The sequence below is a fragment of the Zonotrichia albicollis genome, chromosome 22, assembly GCF_047830755.1.
Source record: "Zonotrichia albicollis isolate bZonAlb1 chromosome 22, bZonAlb1.hap1, whole genome shotgun sequence".
Taxonomy (NCBI): Eukaryota; Metazoa; Chordata; class Aves; order Passeriformes; family Passerellidae; genus Zonotrichia; species Zonotrichia albicollis.
The window spans coordinates 8,465,087-8,488,239 of record NC_133840.1 but is presented as its reverse complement, the minus strand read 5'-3'; the positions used below and the strand labels follow the sequence as shown (position 1 = coordinate 8,488,239).

The 23,153-nt window shown below is 38.6% G+C and overlaps 1 protein-coding gene across 9 annotated transcripts in view; it reads right to left on the bottom strand.

The window, feature by feature from the left end:
• The window catches only part of GTF2I (general transcription factor IIi), a 74,978-nt gene that overhangs the window by 41,188 nt on the left and 10,637 nt on the right, over positions 1-23,153 (bottom strand). For 8 of the 9 annotated variants that reach the window (XM_074556739.1, XM_074556733.1, XM_074556736.1 and 5 more), the window contains exons 4-14: positions 16,431-16,565; positions 15,906-16,089; positions 15,686-15,714; positions 14,617-14,665; positions 13,866-13,909; positions 12,715-12,732; positions 12,493-12,570; positions 5,263-5,322; positions 4,152-4,214; positions 1,469-1,600; positions 410-472 (exon numbers count right to left, since the gene is read on the bottom strand). In XM_074556739.1, coding sequence (XP_074412840.1) covers positions 410-472; positions 1,469-1,600; positions 4,152-4,214; positions 5,263-5,322; positions 12,493-12,570; positions 12,715-12,732; positions 13,866-13,909; positions 14,617-14,665; positions 15,686-15,714; positions 15,906-16,089; positions 16,431-16,565 — 855 coding nt within the window. The remainder of the gene's footprint in view (positions 1-409; positions 473-1,468; positions 1,601-4,151; positions 4,215-5,262; positions 5,323-12,492; positions 12,571-12,714; positions 12,733-13,865; positions 13,910-14,616; positions 14,666-15,685; positions 15,715-15,905; positions 16,090-16,430; positions 16,566-23,153) is intronic. The other variant, XM_074556734.1, reaches the window with a different exon arrangement.

The window sequence follows — 23,153 nt, the reverse complement described above, 5'->3', positions numbered from 1 at the left end:
CTTTCTGTCCTGGTGCCATTCTTCCCTGAAGCATTTGTTAACTACAAATGTTATATCCAACTGCAGTGTGCTTATAAAGCAATGTGTTCTCCAGAATGAAGGAATGATAAATCATCTTGTCCATTCAATGAATATTTTTCATTACCAACACATGAAAATTACTCCAAAGATACAAATTGCTGTCAGGCATCATTTCAAAACCAGCCCATCAAGTCCAATATGCTTCAGTATATTGTGGTTTTCTAAAACTTCTCCACCAATTTCATTTACCAAGCAGTGCATAATCCAAATACACTCAAATCCAGCACACAATTCTCTTCATTCAGTGCCAAGTAATGCAGGCTTTGGAAAACACGTTTTGGACAGAAAAATGCACAACCAACTGAAATTCAGGACCTGTGGTACTGACCTTCAATGGTGACCTCAACCTCAGGTTTCTCACTTATTTCTGACATGCCATGGTGGGAGGTCTCTGAAATGGAAAAACAGGACAGTTGAATGATGGACATGGACAAGATATTCAATCAAACACTCCATGCCTGTGCATCTAAACCATATAGGTAAAACCTTAGGAAACAACAGCATAATTGCCCTTATAAAATCATGGCTCAGCCCTATTACTTTAGCTAAGCAGAAAAGAACTATGGGAACGTGACACAGCTGCATTGGAGGCAGAAAAACAAATTATATAACCATGACATGCTCACATCGTGGTTTAGCATGGTTGCTTGAATTATGTCTGTTCTACTAAAATGGAATGTAACAGATAATAGGCTACCTGCTTAAAAAGGGCCTGTTTCTTGCAATAAATAACTCTCCTTTGCACCTTGCTGGGGACTCCGCATCACTCTGCTTCATACTGTTTATCCTCACAAAAAACATTCACATCTCATAGGCTATAACTGAATTTCCACATCTGTTCTTTCACTGCCACCAGAATTCTGGTGGCTGCCTTCAAAAATGTAAAGTAAAAAAATATTCCTGACTGCACAGAACCTAATAAAAGCAGACAGATTAATGTGTCCAAACTAAAGCAAAGCACAGAACAAAGGAGAGGTAGAGAATCACAAAAAATCCCAGGTGGAGCATCTTTAACCAGACTAAACTGAAGTGCATGGATGTGTTTCTGTGGAGAACCCAACAGGAGGGATCAGGAAAGAACACAACCAGAAAATCCCAACTTTCTGTGCATCTATTTATGTCATCATGTCAGATAACAAAAAACAACTGAGGTAGGTGATGATGATGATTATACAGCTGCAATACATCTACACAGAGCCCATGGTTCTTAAATGAAATTCCAAAAATGTTTCTTTTTTAGCTTAATTCTGTCAAAAAGTTCTAAGTGATCAGTTGATGTGACACCTATTTTTGTGATGATACCAAACTTTTTGGCACCACAATATCACCCAAAACTTTTTCAGAAAACACAGCAGGGAGACAGAATCACCTTTAAATTTCATCTTACCAAAACTGAATTCTTTTGCATTTCTTCTCCCAGTACTGGCACCTTCAATAGCTGAACTGGAACTCCTCAAGCTCTCTTCAGGGGGCATGTACTCATCGTCATCATCATTATCATCACCAACATCACCATCATCTTTAAGAGAGAAAAAAAAAACAAAGCACAACTATGTTGCAGTGTGTTGTAATGTCCCATTTTAGACTTCCAGGTCACCTCCCAGGTGTGCCTATACCTCTTCCCCCTCACCCCCTTGCTGAGTGAGTCCTGTCAATCAGGCTTAACATTCCAGCAAAGGCGTCGTGTGGTTGGTCAAGTTCAAAGGATGCCCCTCAGGCCTGGGGGTCATTGGCCTGTCCAGGTGTCCCTCGTCCCTTGAGACCCCGCCCCTCCCACCTGGTTGGTGGCTCACCTGTCCCCTCCCCTCCCCCTGCAGCTTAAAAGGTGAATCAGGCCATGCGGTCGGCATTCTGTTGGAGCTCTTCCCAAGATTCAGACCTCTGTAACCATGGAATAAACCTCTGGATATAACCCTCCAGCAGAATCCATCTCCTTTTTCTCTTCACCATCACCTGAAGCTTTCCTCCTGAGGTAACGTAGTTCCTAACAAGCCTGGACTTGTTTAGAGCCCGGCTGCAACCACCAGCAAGCTAAAGGTGTCTCTGGGGTGAAACACCACAGCTGCCACCTTTGGCCTGGCAGAGAGGGTCAGACTGGCCCAGGCACAATCTAACTGGTAATATTGGGATTCATATTCCAATACAACTAGGTTTATGTCCAGGAAACTCGAGTGCAGCACTGGAACTGCCATTAATTTAAAACTCTAACAGAATCAAGGAACTGTGCTTATCAGGGAACCAAATTTGGCAATAAATTACTTAACTGAGTAACTTCAGAAAGCTCCTGTTTTTACCTGTGAAGGAACAATTTGTTCCTACAAAAGGGTCTGTGCAAAGCACAACAGAGCAAAAAACAAAGCTGCTTCTGTACTTCCTAAGGAAATCAACATTGTCTTCTGAAACATGACTGAGCATTGCATGATTGTAAAAAACCCCATTGAAACAGCAAAAGGAATCACAAAATAAATTGTGCTGATAGGGACTATTACAGCAACTTGAGGAGGTCTCTATGGTGAGAGAAGGACGAGAATTTTGTTTGATGATTAGAAGGTTGGATTTATTGATATATGATATACAATACATTATAACTATACTAGAAAGGAGAGATGTTGCAGAGAGCTGCTAAGCTAAGAATAGAATAGAAAAGAATGCATAACAAAGTTCTGTATCTAGGGAATCTGTCTCTGAGTTTGGTCCTGTGATTGGCCCTCAATTGTAAACACAGAATTTGATCCAATCACAGGGGTACCTGCTACATTTCACAGCAGCTGATAACAATTGTTTACATTCTTCTTCTGGGGCTCTGCTTCCCAGAAGATGCACAAATTTTAAAGAAAGAATTTCTATGAAAAAATGTCTACGACAAGGGACTACCTTTGTTATCTAACTGACGTAGTATCATACCATATGGATTATACCATAGGTCCCAAAACACAGTACCAATGTTTTGTCTTGAAGAGTTCAAATTGTTGGAGATTTTTTCAGGGATGGCTTGGAAGGCAGCTGTGGGGGACAGGTTCTCACAGGCTGTTTCTGTGAACAGCAGAGGTTCTCAGGTTGTTTTTAATTACAAGTAAAAGTGACAAACATGAAGGCCTTGAGAACCTTGCATATCAGAGTTCTCAGGCAGCTTTCTCATAACAAGTGGATGTTCTATCTTTGGCTGTTTTGGGAAAGCAAAAATAATTTTGAGAACCCAAATCTTGGTATTGGAAACATAAGGAGGGGTTGGTATGTTATCTCTGACCTATTGTGAGCTCGGATTTTGCAATATGCATGAACTTGATTAACACTGTTATAAAAAGTGCCTGATTGATTAATAAATCGGAGCTGATGCTGATCAATGCAAGGTGGGTCTTCTCCCTCCGACTTCAATACAAATGTTCTAAAGCTATAGAAGCGAAGGGAGACGACCTATCCTTTGATCAGCATTGAACTCCGATTTATTGATCCAACATGCATATTTTATAACTGTGTTAATTAAGTTCATACATATTGCAAAACCCAAGCTCATCACTGGCTACAGAATACACACCAACCCCTCCTTTTGTTTTCAATACCTGTGGTTTGCTATTGAGACCAAGACTTGTTTTTCTCATCCTGTTATGAACGGTTCTCAAGGCCTCCATGTTTGTCCCTCTGCTTTCCCATAACCATCCAAGGACAAGGTATTTACTTGTTATCAAAAAACAAGCCTGAGAACTTTGCTGTTTCAGAAACGTGCCTGAGAAATTTGTTGTTTACAGGATCAGGCTTGAGAATTTGCTGCTTACAGCCTTTTACTTTTCCATCAGCTGTATATTTTCATGGCCTTTTTTTCCTTCAAGCCATGTCTGAGCAAAATTCTCCAACATAAACCCACTTTCAAACCACTGTAAAACCAACGGGAACCAATGAAATTCATCAAACGGGTCAAATCTGCCACCAGGTTCATTTACCAAGCAGTGCACAATCTAAACTCCACTCAACACCAGCACACAACTCTCTTCATTGAGTGCCAAGTAATGCAGGCTTTGGAAAACACATTCTGGATATAAAAATGTCTGAAATCAATGATGTGGGGAACTGACCTTCGTTACCAAACTCAGCCTCAGAATCCTCACTTGTTTCTGATGAATCAGGCTGGGAGGTCTCTGAAAGAAAAAAGCAGGACTGCTGAATGGTGGACATGGACAAGATTTTCAGCCACACACTCCATGCCTCTGCATCTAAACTACATTGTCAGGGAAGCCCTTTGCACTCACAGAATGCAAAAAATCTAGAAGCAAAGAGATTTTACCATGAGCCTCTGAACAATTCCAGACAAAGGCAAGGAGGTGAGGATTACACTTGCTAACTGTACATGCTACACTGCAGGGTTGCTGCTATGACTGAAGGGAATTCCATCTTCTTGGCTTTGTAGGGTTAATACAATCATAAGTATTTTCCCCTTTCTTATCCAGGATTACTGAAAATATAAACAAAGGCCGCCTGTTCTCAGAGATTAGGGATTTTTTTATCAGCTCTATAGACTCATTGTTTCTGCACTATGATGATTTCCATAACAGGCTGCAAGGCCAACAATCAAACATGGGGGGAAATTCATGACCACAATGCTTTTTTGGGGCAGATTGCCCCAACAACACAAACAGGATTAGCCAATCAACACTCAGTGTGAGAAAGAGCAATTTATACTTAACTGCACTACAGTTAAACAAAGTGAAGCTAATTGTATCAGAAATTATTTTTAAATTTAGTAGCAGTGCATGAAGGAACATATTTTAATTATTCCAACAGAGTAAAGCTGCACTTGTGCATTTTGAAGAGTATTTTCTTTTAGATCTCATTGTAAGTTGCACTTACAATTTATAATGCTGAATTTTATTAAACTCTATAAGTCATTATGAAACAGACTGAATTTCTTGAGAAACATACCAATTTACACAAACAACTTGTGCTTTAGAGTGATCAACCTGATGCTCCTCTTTAAATTTAGAAAAGGAAGAAATTAAGTTCCCATCTACATGTCTGTTTACTTGGACAGCTGGAAATTAAAGCAACCATAATTTTCATTTCTATTCATGTTTAAGTTCCAATACCCTCAGTTTTATGGCAAATCAAGTAGCAAAGCTGTGAAAAGCAAAACTCACACACTCAATTTCTAACACAGATGTGAGGAAAAAACACAAGTAAAAGTTCTACCTGGGTAAGTTTTTCCAGGAGCAATGTTTTCATCTATCTCTGGTGTTTTGGAAGGGCCTGCTTGAGAACAGAGAGAACAGTTTTTAAGGATGTCTCACAACAAACACATACTTCCAGCTCATACAGGAATTTGCTAAGAAACTTTTAATCTCCTATATTATATGTTCACTTCATACCTTCTGTGATGTTAAACTTTGGAAAGACTCTGTTAAATATTAAATATTTATAAATCGTTACTTGGTTCAACAGACTAAAACTGGGGTTAGTGGCAGCATTGTGCATTTCTTAGACTACTGAAGAGTCAAGAGATTCATGCTGAACAGCAGATTTCAACTAATAAACTAATTTTTAAAAAAGAAACATTGATGCTTCTGCCTTTCTTCAAGGACACTTTAATCAGCTAGATCTTTTCCCTGTTCATTAAAGTTTATATTCCTAAGGAGTATTCCTTGACCTCAACATTCCTATCTACATTTAATACATAAATTCACTGGGATTAAAGTCATTTATGACACTCCAAGGCTGTTTACTTTTCATTACAACAGCTCTTTTGAAGACTACAGACTGCTTAAAAAAGACTGGTGCAGAAAGCAGCATAGAAACTACACTTAACCTATTATTAACACTCCTAAATTATTTGTGGGTTTTTAGTGTTTATTTATTTATGTTTATTTGTGTTTACTAACACTAAATTAGCACTCCTAAAACCCTACTGCTTACTGCTCTGGCTCTCCTGCAGCTGTGCCAGAAGGGTGAGATGCTTACAGCACAAACATCATCACACTGAGCAAGAGGCCATTCTGCACCACAGAAACAGCACAGGTATGGCAAACCTGCCCACGTGTGGCAAACAGGAGGAACTGGAACTGATCTGGACTAATTGTTCTGTGCAAATTCCATAATTTCTGGCTGCATTTCCAAAAGCAACCTGCAGAAGCTCATATAGCCGACCAGAAATTCTAGCTGTTTAGAGATACATTCATAAATGTATCAGCAAGATACATTTATGTTATTAATAGTTCCACAAGAGAAAAGCTACTGTTAATTAATAAGGCAATTAAATACTCTATTGCATCTGCACAGTAAGAAAGAAAATACAGAAAAGACTACTGTCACAATCAGACTTTTTAAATATTTCAGTCAATTGAAAGTACATATACCATATCAAATAAGTTAATATTTAAGTATTAATGAAAATAATTATAATTAGGTGGTTACAATAATGCTAACTTGAACAGTTCTGCCTAATTTCATTATTCAGATTTTCAAAGAGATTAAAAATGAACAGCATTTCAAGTGAGGAACCTATGCAAAGTTCTTTGCTTGAAACACATTTCTTTCAGCAAGTCTGCTTAGATCTGCTCCTGCCACTTTTCTTTGCTGGGGAAAGAGGTTTCCCTTTTTTTTTAACCTGTTTACTTCAGGTAACACCTGGGGGAAGGTGTTTCCCTTTTTTTTTTAACCTGTTTACTTCAGAGAAGCTCCCTGATTTTGTCCAAAACACAGCTCCACAAACACTGATGTTGGCACAGCTTAACCATAGCCCAAAGATGGGGAAAAACAGGGAGGAAAAGGAGCCAGAGACACTGGTGGTCCTCCAGGCCTCAGCAGAAGGAATTCTCACACCAATAGTGTGATCTGCAACTGTTAGGGGTGAGTGGGAATAGAACACAATGCCCTGGGTGTGCTGAAAATGTCTCCATGGACTAAATTTGCTTTTATTTAAATCACCATATTCAGCAGATGCACTCAGTCAGGATTGTCATTTCCTAAGAACTCCTGTGAGCAAGCAATTATTATTACTCATAAGGCACTGACACAAAAAAAAAAAAAAATGCATCCCACTACAACCAAATATCTCAAAATATGCACAGTTGTGGATTTATTCCTTAATTCAGAAATCCTGACAGGATTGTTTTACCCCCATATTCTGAAGTATTCTCTGTATTGCCTTATCTTTGTGCCAAATACATGCTGTGACAGCAGTAAAAAAGGAAAACTAATGGTCTTTCATGCTTTTAAACTTGAAGAAACATTTCTCTAGTTAAAAAGATAAACTTAGTAGATTTACAGCCTTTGGGATTAAGTACAGAGAATTCAGTCCTTTTATCTGTAATACTGATAAAAAACTACAGTACATGTAGAAAAACCATGAGATTGTTTTTTCAAAAGTGACCAACACAGATTATTTCATGAAACTTGAACATTTTTTCCATATTACAAAGCTTGGACAGAGGAAAAAAGCAGTATGAAAATGTTGTTTCTGAAATTAAAACATATCAACCAATAGATTCTGCTATCCTAATTTTGTAAAGACTAGAAAATTAAATTTAAAAGAGTTCTACCACCAAGAGATATTAATAAAACCAGATACATTTCCACTTTACTGCATTAATGCACACAACAGGCAGAAATACACAGATATGACATAACCAAGGAAAGCAAAAATCAAGTACAGTGGTAACCAGATCAAAAGAAGCTCCATCCAGAAATAATGACATTAAAAAAATCACAAAACAGAAAAAAGGAAAATTCAAGAAAGAAGAACTACATTCTACTGGTGAAGGAGGGATGTAGGAGGAAGGATGGACACAGAAGTGGGAAATTTAATTATTAAAACCACAGGAGACCTTAGAAGTAAAATCTTTCAGTATGTTTATGTCTTGTAATCTGAACTTCAGATGTGTGGGCAGAGCTCAGCAGTTTCACCTTGAACCAGGGAAAGCAGAGGTATTCTCTCAGCTAAGAGCTCTCTTACACAGCACAGGCACTTGGGAACTCTAACACCCACACCAAACCTTGGTCTTTCATGAGCAGATAAATACAGGACAGATCACTGCACCCAAAGCATGTGCTTGGTCTAGGATTCAGCAGTGCAGTGTAAGAGATGGCTGTTGGCATAAATTGAAACTCCTGAAATGTCTGTTACAAACAGGTGATTTTTCACCTTCCAACAAATCCATTAAAAACAAGAGTAGATGTCACTCCCTCAACAGTCACAGCTACTCTTTATGTCTACCCACCCACACACTATTTACTAAAACACTGATTCCAAACCTCTCAGCCTCAGTTTGTAATGGATTATGTCCTAATGTGCTAACACTACACAGCCAAACCTGTGTCATTTGGCAGAGGAATGGATTTACCACCTCAGGGATAAGCAATGCTCACTTTTCTGGCCTTTTTATAGGCTACCTATATAGTAGCAATGTGAACTAGATGGGATTCCCTTCAGGAAGCACAACACTGTGCTCACTATATATTCTGGAGTTCCTTGGTTTAAGATAATACCTGCACAGTCAGTGTTACATGCCAGGCTAGCTTCACAGATTTAGCTCCATTAAAATACACATTATTAAAATACATCTCTAGTATTCTCAGCGATCACCAAAGGAGAAATGTTTTGTTGTTAGGGACATACTAACAGACATTCATTATTTTTAAGGTTTCAGAGTGAGAATAAATGCCAAGTTTACATTCACATTTTGGGCTTTTCTTTGTAGAAGAAGAAATTTTTAATTTCATTTGGGTTTGGATGAATGTCCTGTATTTTAATTGCCTCAATAACACTGTAAAGAATTCCAAAACTGACAGCACTGTTCAGCTACATGGTGTTTAAAAAAAAAAAAAAAAAGCTGTTAGGCAGTTTTTTTACTCACTTCTAGGTGTTTTAAAAACTGAACCAGACAATTCACAGGACAGACTGTTTACAGCCTTTTCCTTCTGCTTCCATTTTTCTTCGTTTTAACTTCAAGGCATCAGTGAAGACCTACATTCACAAAATTTACAGGATAACATGCCACTTTTACAAAGTGTTTGGTTGTAAGTCAGCAAATAACTCAGTTCTGTATAGGTTATGCCACCAAAAAACTCTGCTTTATTCTGTGATGATAAAGCACTGAGCACTCAGCACCCACTCAGCAGTGCCACACTTAAAAAGGTTTGTTTTTATATAGGACAAATTGGGTGTTCTCAAATCTGAAAATACATCTGACTCTTGAGAAATTATTACTTAATTTGTTAATTTCTAGTAAAAATATTAAATTATATTTAAACCACTAAACCAAGAAACAGCATTCTCAGTTATGCATCTTTTCATAAGAGCCATAGTCACTGATACTTACAGGTAAGGCACATGCAGGAACACTAGCTAACATAGCTGGAATGCCCCAGGATGTGTCACTTAGTCCTGATGATAAATACACAGTCCTTTTCCTCATTTAGTCAAACATCAAAATCTGGACCTTTTTCCCAGAACAGGTTGTTCTCCCCCAAATTTAACACTGAAGTGACCCTCACATTTGTCCTGGACACTTGAATAAAACATCCACTGCAATAGAGTTTTGCACTACTTTGAAAGCAAACCAGTAGGTGATTCCAGAACAACTATTTAATATGAAAATTAAAATAAAAAGAGAAAACACTGCCTTAAACTGACAGACAGAGAATGCAATGTGATGCCCTGTTGGTCAGGGTGGTGGCAGCAGTCCAATTAAATGGTGGCTGCAGATCTGTTGGAGTGACAGATATGGTTCTGTTGAAGCAGTGATCCTGTAGAAGGGTCTGGTCTTCCTCTGAAGCTCCACTAGTGATTATGTAGCTCTTGTCCACTAGGAACTCAGTAGGCAAGGCTACTCATGGTGTTCCAAACCTCAGATTCTATCCAGGTAGGAATGCTTGGCTCCTCCCCCTGGGCAGAGCATCTCTCAATGGGATGATGGAATTTTTCAGTCATGCAGTGACATTTGATGGCCCATTAGCAGAGACAGACCCCAGACTTATCAGTGATGGGTCATGGAGGAGAGATAGGGAACACTGCCCCACCTGGTCTAACAGCTTATGAAGATGGTAATAGAATACATACTTTTGGTTACAGCTTACTTTGTAACTTGAGACAGTTCTAGAGTCCACTGACCAAAAACTGCCCCTTATTCTCTGTCAATACACCCACATGAAGTTTTAGATGGCTGAGTCCTTATTTCTCAGTCATCTGATTGTGTACTGCTAAAACAATTCTAAATTTAGATGTTGCCATGAGTTAATTCAGTATTAACTCCTGGCAACATCTAAATGGTGCAACCTTCAACCGAGATGAGAAGAACATCCACCTACAGATATAATTTTCCTTCTTTGATTAACAGGAAGAGTTAGTGTGCCACCCAGGGACACAGCATGTTCATCAGCATTACAGATCTTTGAGAGGAAGCACTTAGAGAAAAAATACAACCATTAAATTTTATCAGTGAATCCCTTTCTCCAGGAAGCCCAAGCAGATTTCTGTTCCCTAATACTTAAGTTGTTTCTTCTCAGTAATGGATAAGCCTGGCTTTTGCTGTAGGTTATTTTTAGCAAAATTTATTACCTTACCTGTTTTCTTTATTTTGTAGCACATCTCTCCAAAGGCAATGCTGGGCCATACTATGTTATTCCTCAGGAACACCCCTCAGAATAACCACTTTTTAAAGGTTCACTTCTTGTACAGCACCACCACCCACACACAAACACCTATGTGCCTCCAGAATTTATAGCTCTGTAGTCTGGACAACCTTTGGCTTGAATCAGAGTGGTAGCTACATGCAGAATGAAGGGCAAGCCGCTTTACTTGTCTAGTCAGCATGACTTGACATGAAAGAGAAAATATCTTTTAGCTCACAGCACCCCATCACTTCTACCAATATACTCAGTTCTGTCTTGTTTTAAATGCAATTTTGGACAACTACACTGCAGGCAGAGAGGGGAATCATCCCTCAAGCATCACTTTATCAGAAAGAGATATATATTTATATATCAGAACATTTAAATTTAGAGTTCTTTGAAAGACAACAGAAATCCCCCCTGTCAAATGTGCTTAGACTTCACTCTGGAAGCATATTGCATGACTTGGATTTTTCAGCTGCAGTGCAATGGATACTATTTTGTAGAGAATGATTTCAATGCAGACTCTCTACAGATGGCATTGAGTAACACTGTGGGCTATTGGCCAAATTCTGACATCATTTATATGCATGAAATGGAAAACCACAATGGGGATAAAAAGCAAAAGAATGGGAAGATTTGGCATTGGAAGGAACAATGATTAGGTTGTCTTCACACCAGTATCTACTTTTACTATATTAAATTTGCCTAGCCTGTAAGACTCCAAGGCTAGGCAGTGTGCACATAAGAAGAGCAGATAATCCTAACACTATTCCAGTTCTGCACTCAAAGAGTGACACTTTGCCATGCCATGGTTGAGGTCTCTCTGAATGATGCTCTTATATTCTTGAGATATGCCAGGATGAAAATATTGATTCCAAATCCCCATAGTTAGTTATGAAAGCACATTAGAAAATAGTCTCAAGAATCCTCAAGTCAGAATATAAACAAAATGTTATCTCAATAATATATAGTATTACAAAATTAAGGGATGTTCTGTTTTGCTCTTCACTGCTGAACATGTAACTGTCATTGAGAGATGTGAGGCAGCTTGCCCATGTTTCTTTGTATTACTTAATTAACCTAATGACAAGTACACATAGGTTGAAATTATAAATTTAAGGTTTTAGTTATTTCATATTGCCATTTATAGTCACAATTTCTTAATTACTGTTCATGCCAACATAAAGAAAAAACAATTTCTGTTCTCTCCTAGCTGAGGTGAATGTGTAAACTGGATACATGGAGGTGAGGCAAAAGAACTGGGAGAAAACTTAAAACATAGATGGAGGCTGAGCCATGGGCCTCATAAATATTGTTTTGCTTTATCCACATAAATAAACCTTTCAATACAATTTTGACACATACTGGTCATTCCTACAAAGGAAGTGGTTGATACACTTCCAGTCACAGAATCATAAAATGACTGATTATATGATGTACAGTGTATAAAAGTTACTGAAACTTTAAACTGAAAAAAAAATTCAAGCAGTGCTCTAGAAAGCATCACTAGAAACGTTTATTTTCTGTTTAACAAAGCCATTAAATTATAGAGTCTGCACACTGTACCTTCAGAAAAATAAATCAAACAGTTTCAAAACTTCTTCAGAACCAAACACACACATGTGGGATTGGGATGAAGTTGTTTTGGTATTCTTCAAAATAACATGATAGGCAATGCTGTATCCTAACAGAGCTAAGTAATTGCATGTTTAATGACCAAAAATTACTTAAAAGAGAGTCATGGAGGGAGATCAACACTTAGGCAACCAATCATTTAATGAGATAAACACATATGAAAATTAGTATCATTACCTGGAGTATTAAACTGATAGTAGTTAGGATCATCTTTTTCCTGCTTCAATGTTACTGTTGACAATTTGGAAGAAATTCCTGTAGAAGCAACAAAGGAATCAAATACGGAAACAATAATAAGCAGATTCTTAAAACAAAAACAAACACAAAAAACCCCACAAACAAAACAAAACAAAAAAACCACTAAACCACCAAAAAAACAAAACAAAAAAATGCACTCACCACAATCCTCGTTGGTCTCTATTAAAAAAAAAAAAAGAAAAAAGAAAAAGGAAAAAATACAAAACATTACACATTTGTTGAGCTAAAAAAAATGGTAACAAAGTGACCTGCTGGTTTCTTATGTTTCAGTTTGGTCAACCCCAGAAATAATCTAGGATTAAATACCTCCCTACAAACCAGGCTCCCCTGAAGGTGCTGCCTCAGATCTGAAAAATATTTTTTAAATTGGCTCCTTCCTCTTTGCATGCTACCACAGGAAAGAAATATATTCTATCACTCATTGTGCTAAAAGTCCTGGGAAAGCTCCTGCTCACTCTTCTGTGAGAATTACTTAAAATGCCTAAAAAGCAGCACTGGAAATAGTCTGGGGCTGACTTTGTAAAAAGTTCATGTTAATGCTTTGTGTATGTCAAGGCAAATGTTAAAAACGGAGGGTGCCTAAACCACAAATTTCAAGTTGTGAAGTACAAACAACAAGAGCAAAAAGTTGAACCACATATGAAAACTTAATTCTAATAAGAAATTGAGCAGTGCAGCTCAGCCCAGCAGTAGGGAAAGGCACCAGTTTATCTCCCAGCACACCTGCTGCTGCCTCACTGGCTTTAATGGGATTGTCCATGCTTTTATCTCAGCACGCAGCTCAGCCTGACTCTGCCACACATCACAATGCCCTGGGGAATCAGCTGCTACCTGCACAGCAACTTAGGAATCATCTGGCAATTTTTAAATAACAAATAATACCTCTTGTTATTTATGAACTTTTAATTTCTATTTTATCTAGCAAATGGACATTTTTTTAATTTTCAATATTTTAGGAATATTAACAAATAAATTCTTCTCTAAATTACAGAAAGATAAATTTGGCCTACAATGTATTACAAATTTTTGTCATTTCCCTCTTGAAATGGAAGCATTTGGCTAGGGTTTAATATTTGATAAAAACTCCAACTGAAAAACGGACAGTTTCAAGGAAAGAAATGTTTTTCTGTGTCACCAAGGATGTCTATTTGCTACTTTTCTTTTTTTTGGAGCTTTTCTTTTCTGTTTTTGCTTAAGTTCAGTCTTCTAACATAATCTGGGTTTTTTTTCTTTGGGTTTTTTTGGGTTTTTTGGGTTTTTTCCTGCAAATTAAGGCAAAATTTTGAACATACCAGGATCCTTGCTTGGTTCTGTTTTCACCTGAACAGGAGGACAACTATAAAATTAAACAAATCAAACAGAATTACATTATTAAAAACAAACCTTAGATTTCTGGTAAGTTCTTAAAGCTTTACAGCTTGCTAAGCAAAATCAATCTCTCAGAACTTTTTTCTTACAAGAACATAAAATTAAAAACCCCTGCATATTGGCTTATCTGATTTTTTAACAACTGAATTGCCAGCAATCTTCTATTCCTACTTTTTTTTTTGAGGTACATTTAATATTCAGATCATGTTTAGCATTTAATGAGAGGCAAACACAGAAGCAGAGAAAACTGATCCCTGTTTTCACATTCACAAATTTTTGATCTATTACAGATATAATATCTTCATTTACTAATTAAAAAAAAATCACTTTTTTCAAATTGAGGAGGGGGAAGGAAGCAACATTACATCTGTCCTCCCTCACTGCTGTACCATAAAAGACGGCAAACAGACTATGAATTAAGATTAACAGACTGTGAATTAAGAACACCCATTGGGCTAATTAAACTAAAGAGAAACTTTGCCATTTGTTTAACTTGTAACAGTTTCCTCACAAGTAATGATCAAAAGAGAAGATTGAGCCTCATGCTTTTTATAATGCCAAGTAAGCAAAAGTCATTCAAAGGTCAGATGTGCAGAAAAAGCACATTAAGACAAAGATAACAACATGAAAATAGATAGTTGATTTTTAAAAAAATCTACATTATTTAAAATTCACCTTTCAAGTGGGGATATAACTGAATGTGAAGGAGCTGTCACATCAGCTTCTGAAAGTTAAAAGACAATATTTGAATTTCCTGTACTCCATTTACTTTAAACACAAATTGAAAATATAACATTGATTTCACAAAGCAAAAGCCTGTTCACATTTTACAAGCATATGTGCATATTTTCCTTATACACAGATAATGAAAGATCCCATTAAACTGTACTGAGACACAAACAGCTTTAGAATGTCACTTAGCACACTGAAAACCTGCCTTGTATTTTTGATAGTACTATATTATTAACAGAATTTCTGTAATATTCCATCTCTAGTCCTCAACCTGAGCATAGGCAACACATCTCTAACTTTACTAATCAAGCATCAACTTCTGGCTCTTTCACTTAAGAAATTAAATTTTTTCTTTTGGCCTACATCCACAGAGATTACTTCATCATTTTCATAAAACAAATCCCCACATTTCTGCATTTAGCAAGTAAAGCAACATGATACTATAAAAGGAAGAGGAGAGGGGATTTCTCCTAAGCTAGAAGTGAATCTCTCTAGAGTTTTACAACACTCACTCTAGCTCAGAATTTTTCATATATAGAGGTTTCACAGGAACTACAACACTTAGCCACTTCAAAAGATTAAGTTACTTTTTAAAATTAAATACAAATGCCAAAATCAGCTGGGTAGTGGAACCCAAGCACTAGAATGTTTTGGCATCTTCTGTAAACTGAAAGCAGTCCATCCTATGTTCACCTCTCCTTCTCTCAGGATACTATTCAACTCACATTAAATTGAAATTCAATATAAGGATGAAGAATGAAACAGAATGGACTTGATCAAGACAAAGAATGAAACAGAATTAATTATCTCTAATGAGTTGCTCCTGGCAAATGCATAAAGGAAAGAAAGGGTTATATATAGGAAGGGGTAACTTATAAGTAAGGCAACTCACAGTCTAGAAACTTCTGCACAGTTTGCCACTTTATTTACACGACCAAATGCTCTACATATATTGCTACCTAAATTCAAATTTCAATATTTTTCTGTTTATTCTGAATAAGCATTAACTTACCTATCTGTTTCTTTGGTTCTATGAAAAGCCTGGGTGGAAATATGGGAAGAAAAACTCAGTTTTAGCAAAGACGTTGTTAATTACTTGGTAGTGTACATTACAGAGAGAATTCCTATTTAAGAGAAACAGTCTGCAGTGTATTTACTTAAAAATTAAAATTAATTTTACTGAAGTACAAAACCAAATTAGACAGACTAGCACAAGAAAGAGAGCAAATAACCTGTTGATACTAAATGAGATCTCTGATTTGTTTTTCAAAATCCATTTCAGGGTGGAAGCATCATAATTTGATGGATGTTTAAATGTGACTCCTTCAGGCAGGCCCTGCACTACCACAACAGACTGGTTCCTCTGAATCTCTTCATATGGCACAGGTACTGCCGTTGACTTTCCTAAAGCTTTACCTGGAAAAAAAAAAGAGGAGTTGTTTTGGTGTTGAGACTGCTGAAGTTAGCAAAAGGATGACAAAACTTTCTAACTTTGGACAGAACTGGAGCAAAAGCAAAGTGTGGATGCAACTCTTCTCAGAAAACCAAACACTGCTGGCACTAATGTGCGCTGTGCAATGATCTCAAATCACATCCCCCAAAACACATCAAGAAGAACCACTACATGTGTATTTTTCACAAACAGCTACTAAACGTTTCTAAAAACAGCAGTGTAGTTGGAAAGCTAAGTTCATGCAGTTTTTTCCTCCCAAATGGAATAAAAAATTTTAAAATCTAGAAGAATTTAAAGCACCCACCATAGGAAAAGCAGAAAAACTCCTCCACAGACTTTCTAAGAGCCTCCAGCTCCTCAGCATCCAGTGTCTGTCTGTTTACAGGTGGTGCAGTCTTTGTTTTCTGCAGTTCTGGAGGCCTGCCCTCCTCTGTAACACCTGGCAGTTATTGAGAAAAATAAGACAAGCAGAAAATAGTAAGTTATTAGAAGTGCCTAGTCCCACCACTTTAAACTAGAGATTCTCAAGCAGGAAACCTGCCAGGAAATTGCAAGAGTTTACTTTTATTAGAAGCAAATGCACACATCTACATATATAAGCAATGAGCAAATTTAAATTTACACCAGAATTATTATATCCTCACTACAATCTTTGCAAATATCACCCCCTGAAGAACATGAATGACAAATTAAAAGACACATCCAAGGAGGCTTTCTTTGGCATGAAGAGGTTGAAAACATGATTAATCTCACAGGAGGATAATACAGTCAAAATAAAATGCTAAACTGCCAAGAAAAAAAAAGGACCAACAGAGTCACCAAGGAAAAGGTAAAATGCCAGTGTGAAGGGTCCCATAACTCTCTAGTGCTGTGCATGTCATCTTATGCAGCAGTTCTGTTATGTCCTGGTTTATTCATTCTGTATGTGCTTTGCAGAACATTTTACAGAAGGGATCTGACTTCTGCCATGACAGCTCATCTCTTTCAAAGGACATTTTAAGTACACACCTCCTACTGCTGAATAAGAGGAGCTACAAACGAGACATCATCACTCAAACAGAGAAGATTTCAGCCCTACACCTTGTTCTAGTCTCTGAGCAAAAGTCACTGCAAAAGGAGTGAGGAAGTAAGAACACTTCCAGCATTAAAAAGATTAAAAAGCAAACAGAAGCGATGGCTTTGGGTGGCAACCTTCCTTTCTCATAATTCAATTCTTGCTAAGATTTACTGAGAATCATCCAGCAAAAGCAGAGGCAAACAACAGAGATATGCTTGCCTACCTTGAAGGAAAGGCAAGGGAGATCTGTGTTCCTTTGGGCAAGAGCATGATCAGTGCTGAAGCTGTGTCATGACTTCACCACGAGCCAGCACAGCAGTAAGCCTGAAACACTGCGATGTGCATCACCAGGACTGCTGGCATCACAACTCTACACTGACACAAGAAAACAAACATCACTTTGAACAACTGATTACAAATGGGCTGTGAAATGAGCTGAAGCAGCAATGCTTTTAGTAAAACCACATTTATCATCTTAAAAACTCGTATCTTCATTTCAAAGAGAATCTCATCCTTCCTGTGCAGATCATGCTTCATGCCCTGCAAACCCACCTCCATGTGACATTTAGTTTGCCAGCTCTTCAGGCCTGAAACTTTAGCATTCTCTGCAGTATGACAGGGCCTATCAGAACATGAAAAATAATGCAAAACTGGGATATTGTTATATACCTGTAACACAGGTGCCTAATCAATGACAGCATTTAGGATTTGCCTGTGGACTTGGGATAAGACATCAGCTTCCATTTACAGCTACCTCTAATGCAGCTTTTTGAGTGGGTGTTTTTCCTATGTAAGAAACTGATTCACTGAAAATGCCTTTACTGCGAGCAGCTTCAAAAAGTGTACCCACACTTTCTAAAAATAATAAACAAACCAAACTTAAGATGACAACACTGCCCTCTTCATATGAAAATGAAAAGCAGACAGAAAGATGGAGAAACTTTCTTAATTAGAAGACAAACCCTTATGGGTTTTTTGAATTACATGATTTTTATGCATCTTCTTAAGATCACATTATGCATCTGCCTCCCTAATCCCTCCCACAATCGTTGGCTGATTTTAATCAAGACTCACAGACAAGATTAAGTTTCAAATGCAGCAAGATTTGTAACAGCCCTGCAGAACTGATCAAACCTAGCAGGCATTCCCTCCTCCTGGTCCTGCTGTGGGACACACGAACCCTTGGAGGTTACACAGCTTCACAGGCTCTTCAAAGCCCTGCCACAATTACTGGAACCCTGAGCAGGATTCAGGCTACATCTGGGAGGGGATGCCAAGGACATTTGCAACAAGATCTGGTGCAGAAGAGGGATGAGGGAGCTGATTTATGGTTCACAAAGGGGAGGAATGGTTATATGGTAAAAGAATAGCATTCTGCAGAGTTGAGAGCATCCTGTGGAATTAGTTTCACTGCTCTTCTGGATTCAGCAGGACTACAACCACACAACTCCCAACAACCCTCATTTTGCAATGAGAGTCAATAAATGTTTAAATGTCTCTTATTTTCTTTGACTGTCTAGATGTTTTGGGGTTCTTTAGAATATCCTTCCCTCCAGGTCTGACAGTCCAGCATAACACTCAACTGGAAAAGGAATCTCCCTGCTGGCCCCATTCTGAGCAACAAATCCAGCACTGTCCTCATCTCACCAAAGAATAAGAAACAAAGAAATCAAGCTTTAGCAGAAAAACAATCTACTTAACTGAAACTTCCTCAAAAAAAGACCTGAAGATGAGATGCTCAACAGAGAACAGCTGGCACAATTTGGTATCTGAAGCTGATAGAGCTCAGGACTCCACTGGCAAAAGAGCTGTCAGACCCATGGCAGTTAAGGCATCTTAGAATATCAGAAGGTTTTTAATCTGGTGTCTTTCAATCCCTTAGGGAGAGAAAAACAAGAAGTAATTTTAAGACTATGAATGTGACCCCAGCACAGGAACTCTGAGAGGCAACTTAAGAGCAACAACGACCTTGTGACACCACTCCTATATATGTATTTCATTATTTGTACTTAAGGAAAATTACTGCAATGAAACAGGGAAAGTAAATGGGTGCATAGCTAAAAGCATTTTGCCTTGGTTATAATGTCATTCACTCAATTCATCTGTGAGCTTTTTAAGGCCATCCAGCTTTACAGCTCATGAAATTGGAAAATTTCCTCAAATTAAAGAAAAGTCATTTTATAATTATCAAAGGATCACTTGAACCACACAAAAAGCAAATCACCTAAATCAGAATTTAGGAGGCACGAAATTTCAGAAATACTGACTACCTACAGTAAATTTCTGTTTGTTTTCAACTCTTGAGGAAACAAGATGTGTGATTTCCAAGGAAATGGGACTGAACTTTCCCCACAGGATTTTACACCAGCTGTTGACTTCACACCCCTTAGCTGACTAGGCAGAGACAGAACATTAAAGGTTTGTGGCAATCAAGCCAAGCAACCTAGCTGTACAAGTTACTCAGAAGGATTCAATGAGACAGAAGCCCAGCTGCAGATCTTCAAGCAGGTCCACAGTAGCCTAGTTAATGGGAAAAATCATTTTACTTGTCTGCAGATGATGGAATACACCCAAGAGGAAACAGATACTCACATACCAAAAGAACATACTGAGGAGCCAAAGCTGACCAATCTTTCCCACAAAGTCTGTGGAGAACTGCATTCCAGTCATTCTTGGATGTGTTCTTACATAAAGAACACCCAGATTCTGAGCATTCCTGAAACTACAAGAAGTTCTCCCAACCTATAGCTGGATGGACACAGAGGTACAGGTAAGAAGAGTGGAAGACCCTGGCCCAAAGTCTCCAGCAGGACTTGCAGTCAAACTCGGGCTCATACCAGACACACTGTTAAGATCAGTGTGGAAACCCAAGGCCATCGGGAGAACAATGAAGGCTCCAAAAATAAAAATAAAGGACCCATCCAAGATGAACCACCTACAGGTGCAAGATGGCCCCATCTCAGTCAATTGAGCCCAAAGCCCTGGCACCACCAAAGAAACAAGCAGCATGACTGGGAGAGCTGCCAGAAGTTGAGAACTAGCAGGATGAAGCTTCTCTGCAATATCAATGGTATAGAAGACAGTACCAGTGGAAATGCTAGCAGAGGCAACTGGGATTCTTGGAGAAGAATTGTCTCCTTGGCAGATGGGATGGAGGAACACATGGTGCCGGGTAAATATCTTTCGAAGTCCAGGACAGGTGACCAAAAAGGTGCTTCTGAATCAGGAAGCTCTTCTGAAAGTTCCCTTCTGACAGGCAAATACAACCTGGGGAAAATAAGGCTTCCTCTGGGTTTTGGGGTTTCTTTGGATGCCTTATAAACTATCTCCAGCTCACATTCATATGAGAATGAATTCCACAGAGCCCAAGAGAAACTGCCACGATGACAAAGGCGAACACTGAAGAGAACAGCATTCTTCAGATCCCCAGGAGTAAGTCCCCTGTTCAGGACAGCTGATAACCCACAACTCCAGAGCAATCCAGAGATGACAACCCAGAGGCACTTTATCTTGCCAAGGCCATGCAAGAGGAGCTGAGGACCACACCATACACTTTAGCAGGGGACAGCAACTAATAAAAAAGGGGTGGCACTATTAGAGCAAGATGTATATGATGTTGATTGCTTACAGTGCAGGAATATCTACACTTGCCCATAAGCTCAATATGAGCAGGTGCTCAAAGAACATGCTATTTCTATATACAATACAAACTTACTCAAGCCTAAAATGTCTGACACTGCAGGTTACCCAAGGCACAGGTTCTGGATACAAGAACATGCAGCTCTACACTGATTGAAACAGTCTGTTTCACCATGACATAGCGCTCACAGTTATCTTCATTAAGCAGAGTTCAGAAGAATACATTATCTGACTCAGTCTTAAATAATTAATGCCTGTTGACTGGTTTTTCAACACTTAACTACACAACCATACTAAAATTTTTTAAAATGTTGTTATTATTAATTCCTAACATATTTTCTTAAGGTAATAAGGTAAATGAGCTATGGTCAGGGCTCATCTTGTTGCCCGATAGATAAAGGACAAAAAACTCGGATAAGTTTTGTGCAATGCTTTATTAAAGGGCCCGGGAGCCTGCGGACTAACATCCCCAAATCAGAGCCCCAAAATTCACACACAGGTGTTTTCTTTTTATATACATGCAATTCATAACAAAGTCTCCAAGAAACAGTGCCCCTTGCCAAGCGACAGACCCTTGTAATACATTCCTTAGTTCACAAGCAAAATCATAAATCTTCTGCTTGTCTTATTGTATGCTGCCCCCAAATCGGGTAGTCTTCTTACCCTCCTACCCTGGTTTAAATGTTTATTAAGTTCCTAAGACTACCTGCTAAGTTACACACAAACTCAACACATACTATCAACGGCTACAAAACTATTTTTAACAAACCAATTCACACACACAACTCATAACTAAACTGTAATGAAACATTTTGCTAAATTTCATTTCTTTTTCCAACAATCCTTGCCCTGCAGCAAGGTGTTGCGGTGTGTTGCAATGTCCTGTTTTAAACTTCCGGGTCCTTTCTCATGTGTGCCTATACTTTCTCCCTTCCCCCTCGCCCCTTGCTGAGTGTGCCCTGTCAATCAGGCTTAAGATTCCAGCAAGGCGTCGTGTGATTGGTCCCTCAGGCCTGGGGGACATTGGATAGGTGTCCCTAGTCCCTTGAGACCCTGCCCCTTCCACCTGGTTGGTGGCTCACCTGTCCCCTCCCCTTCCCCTGTCCCCGAGCTTAAAAGGTAAATCAGACCATGCGGCCTCCATTCTGGTTGGAGCAGTTGCCCCGGTTCAGACCTCTGTAACCATGGAATAAACATCTGGATATAACCCTCCAGCAGAATCCTCTCCTTTTTTCTCTTCACCATCGCCAGAAGCTCTCTCTCCTGAGGTAAATGGAGTTCCTGACAAGCCTGGACTTGCACCAGTGCCCTGCTGCAATCTCCAGCAGCCAAGGTATCTCTGGGGTAAAGCACCACAGAAGCCGCCTTTGGCTCAGCAGCGAGGGTCACACTGACCCAGGCACAATCTAACTGGTTATATTGGGATTCATATTCCAATAGCAAGGCATTAGCGAACCCATGTGGGTCAGGGTCATCATGAATGAAAGCCACAAGAAACCGAACTCCAGTGCTGCTTTCACTGAACCACTATTATTTTTATCAGTTCTACACCACTAAAAAGTGCACACACTACTGTGACCGTGGTCACAAGGGTTGCACGATGAAGAGAGAGACGAGAATGTTGACCTCATGTTCAGAAGGCTTGATTCATTATTTTATGGTATATATTACATTATGACTATACTGAAAAGAAATAGAAGAGAAAGTTCTCAGAAGGCTAGCTAAGCTAAGAATAGAAAAGGAATGAATAACAAAGGTCTGTGTCTCAGCAGAAAGCGAGACCCAGCTCTGCCCTGAGTGGTCAGTAAATCCAAACATCCACCCGAGACCAATCATGGATCCACCTGTTGCATTCCACAGCAGCAGATAACCATGGTTTACATTTTGTTACTGAGGCCACAGCTTCTCAGAAAGGGGAAAAATCCTAAAGAAAGGATTTTTATGAAAAGATGTCTGTGACACACTACTTCCTTCAGAAACCTCATAAACACATTTCATCAGTTTAGCCCACTAAATTGTACTCATTCATTTTAAAAAAGCAGCGGGTTTGAAGCCTGAGCCCTACAAATTCTGAAAATGCTTCATACACTACTCAAATTACACAAAGGAACTGTGAAAAATGTAGAAATAAAGACTGAAGTTAAGACTGTGCTGGCTTACAGAGAGTCAGACATAACCAGAGGTGTGCTTAGCAACTAGACTTCTGTTTCCATATTTAAAGAAATATAAAAATACTCACAAGTGGAGAGATAATTCTCACTATTGTCAGCACAGATGTGTTCCACTGACTCACATCACAGATGAATTTTTAAAGGTTTAATTCTAACAGCA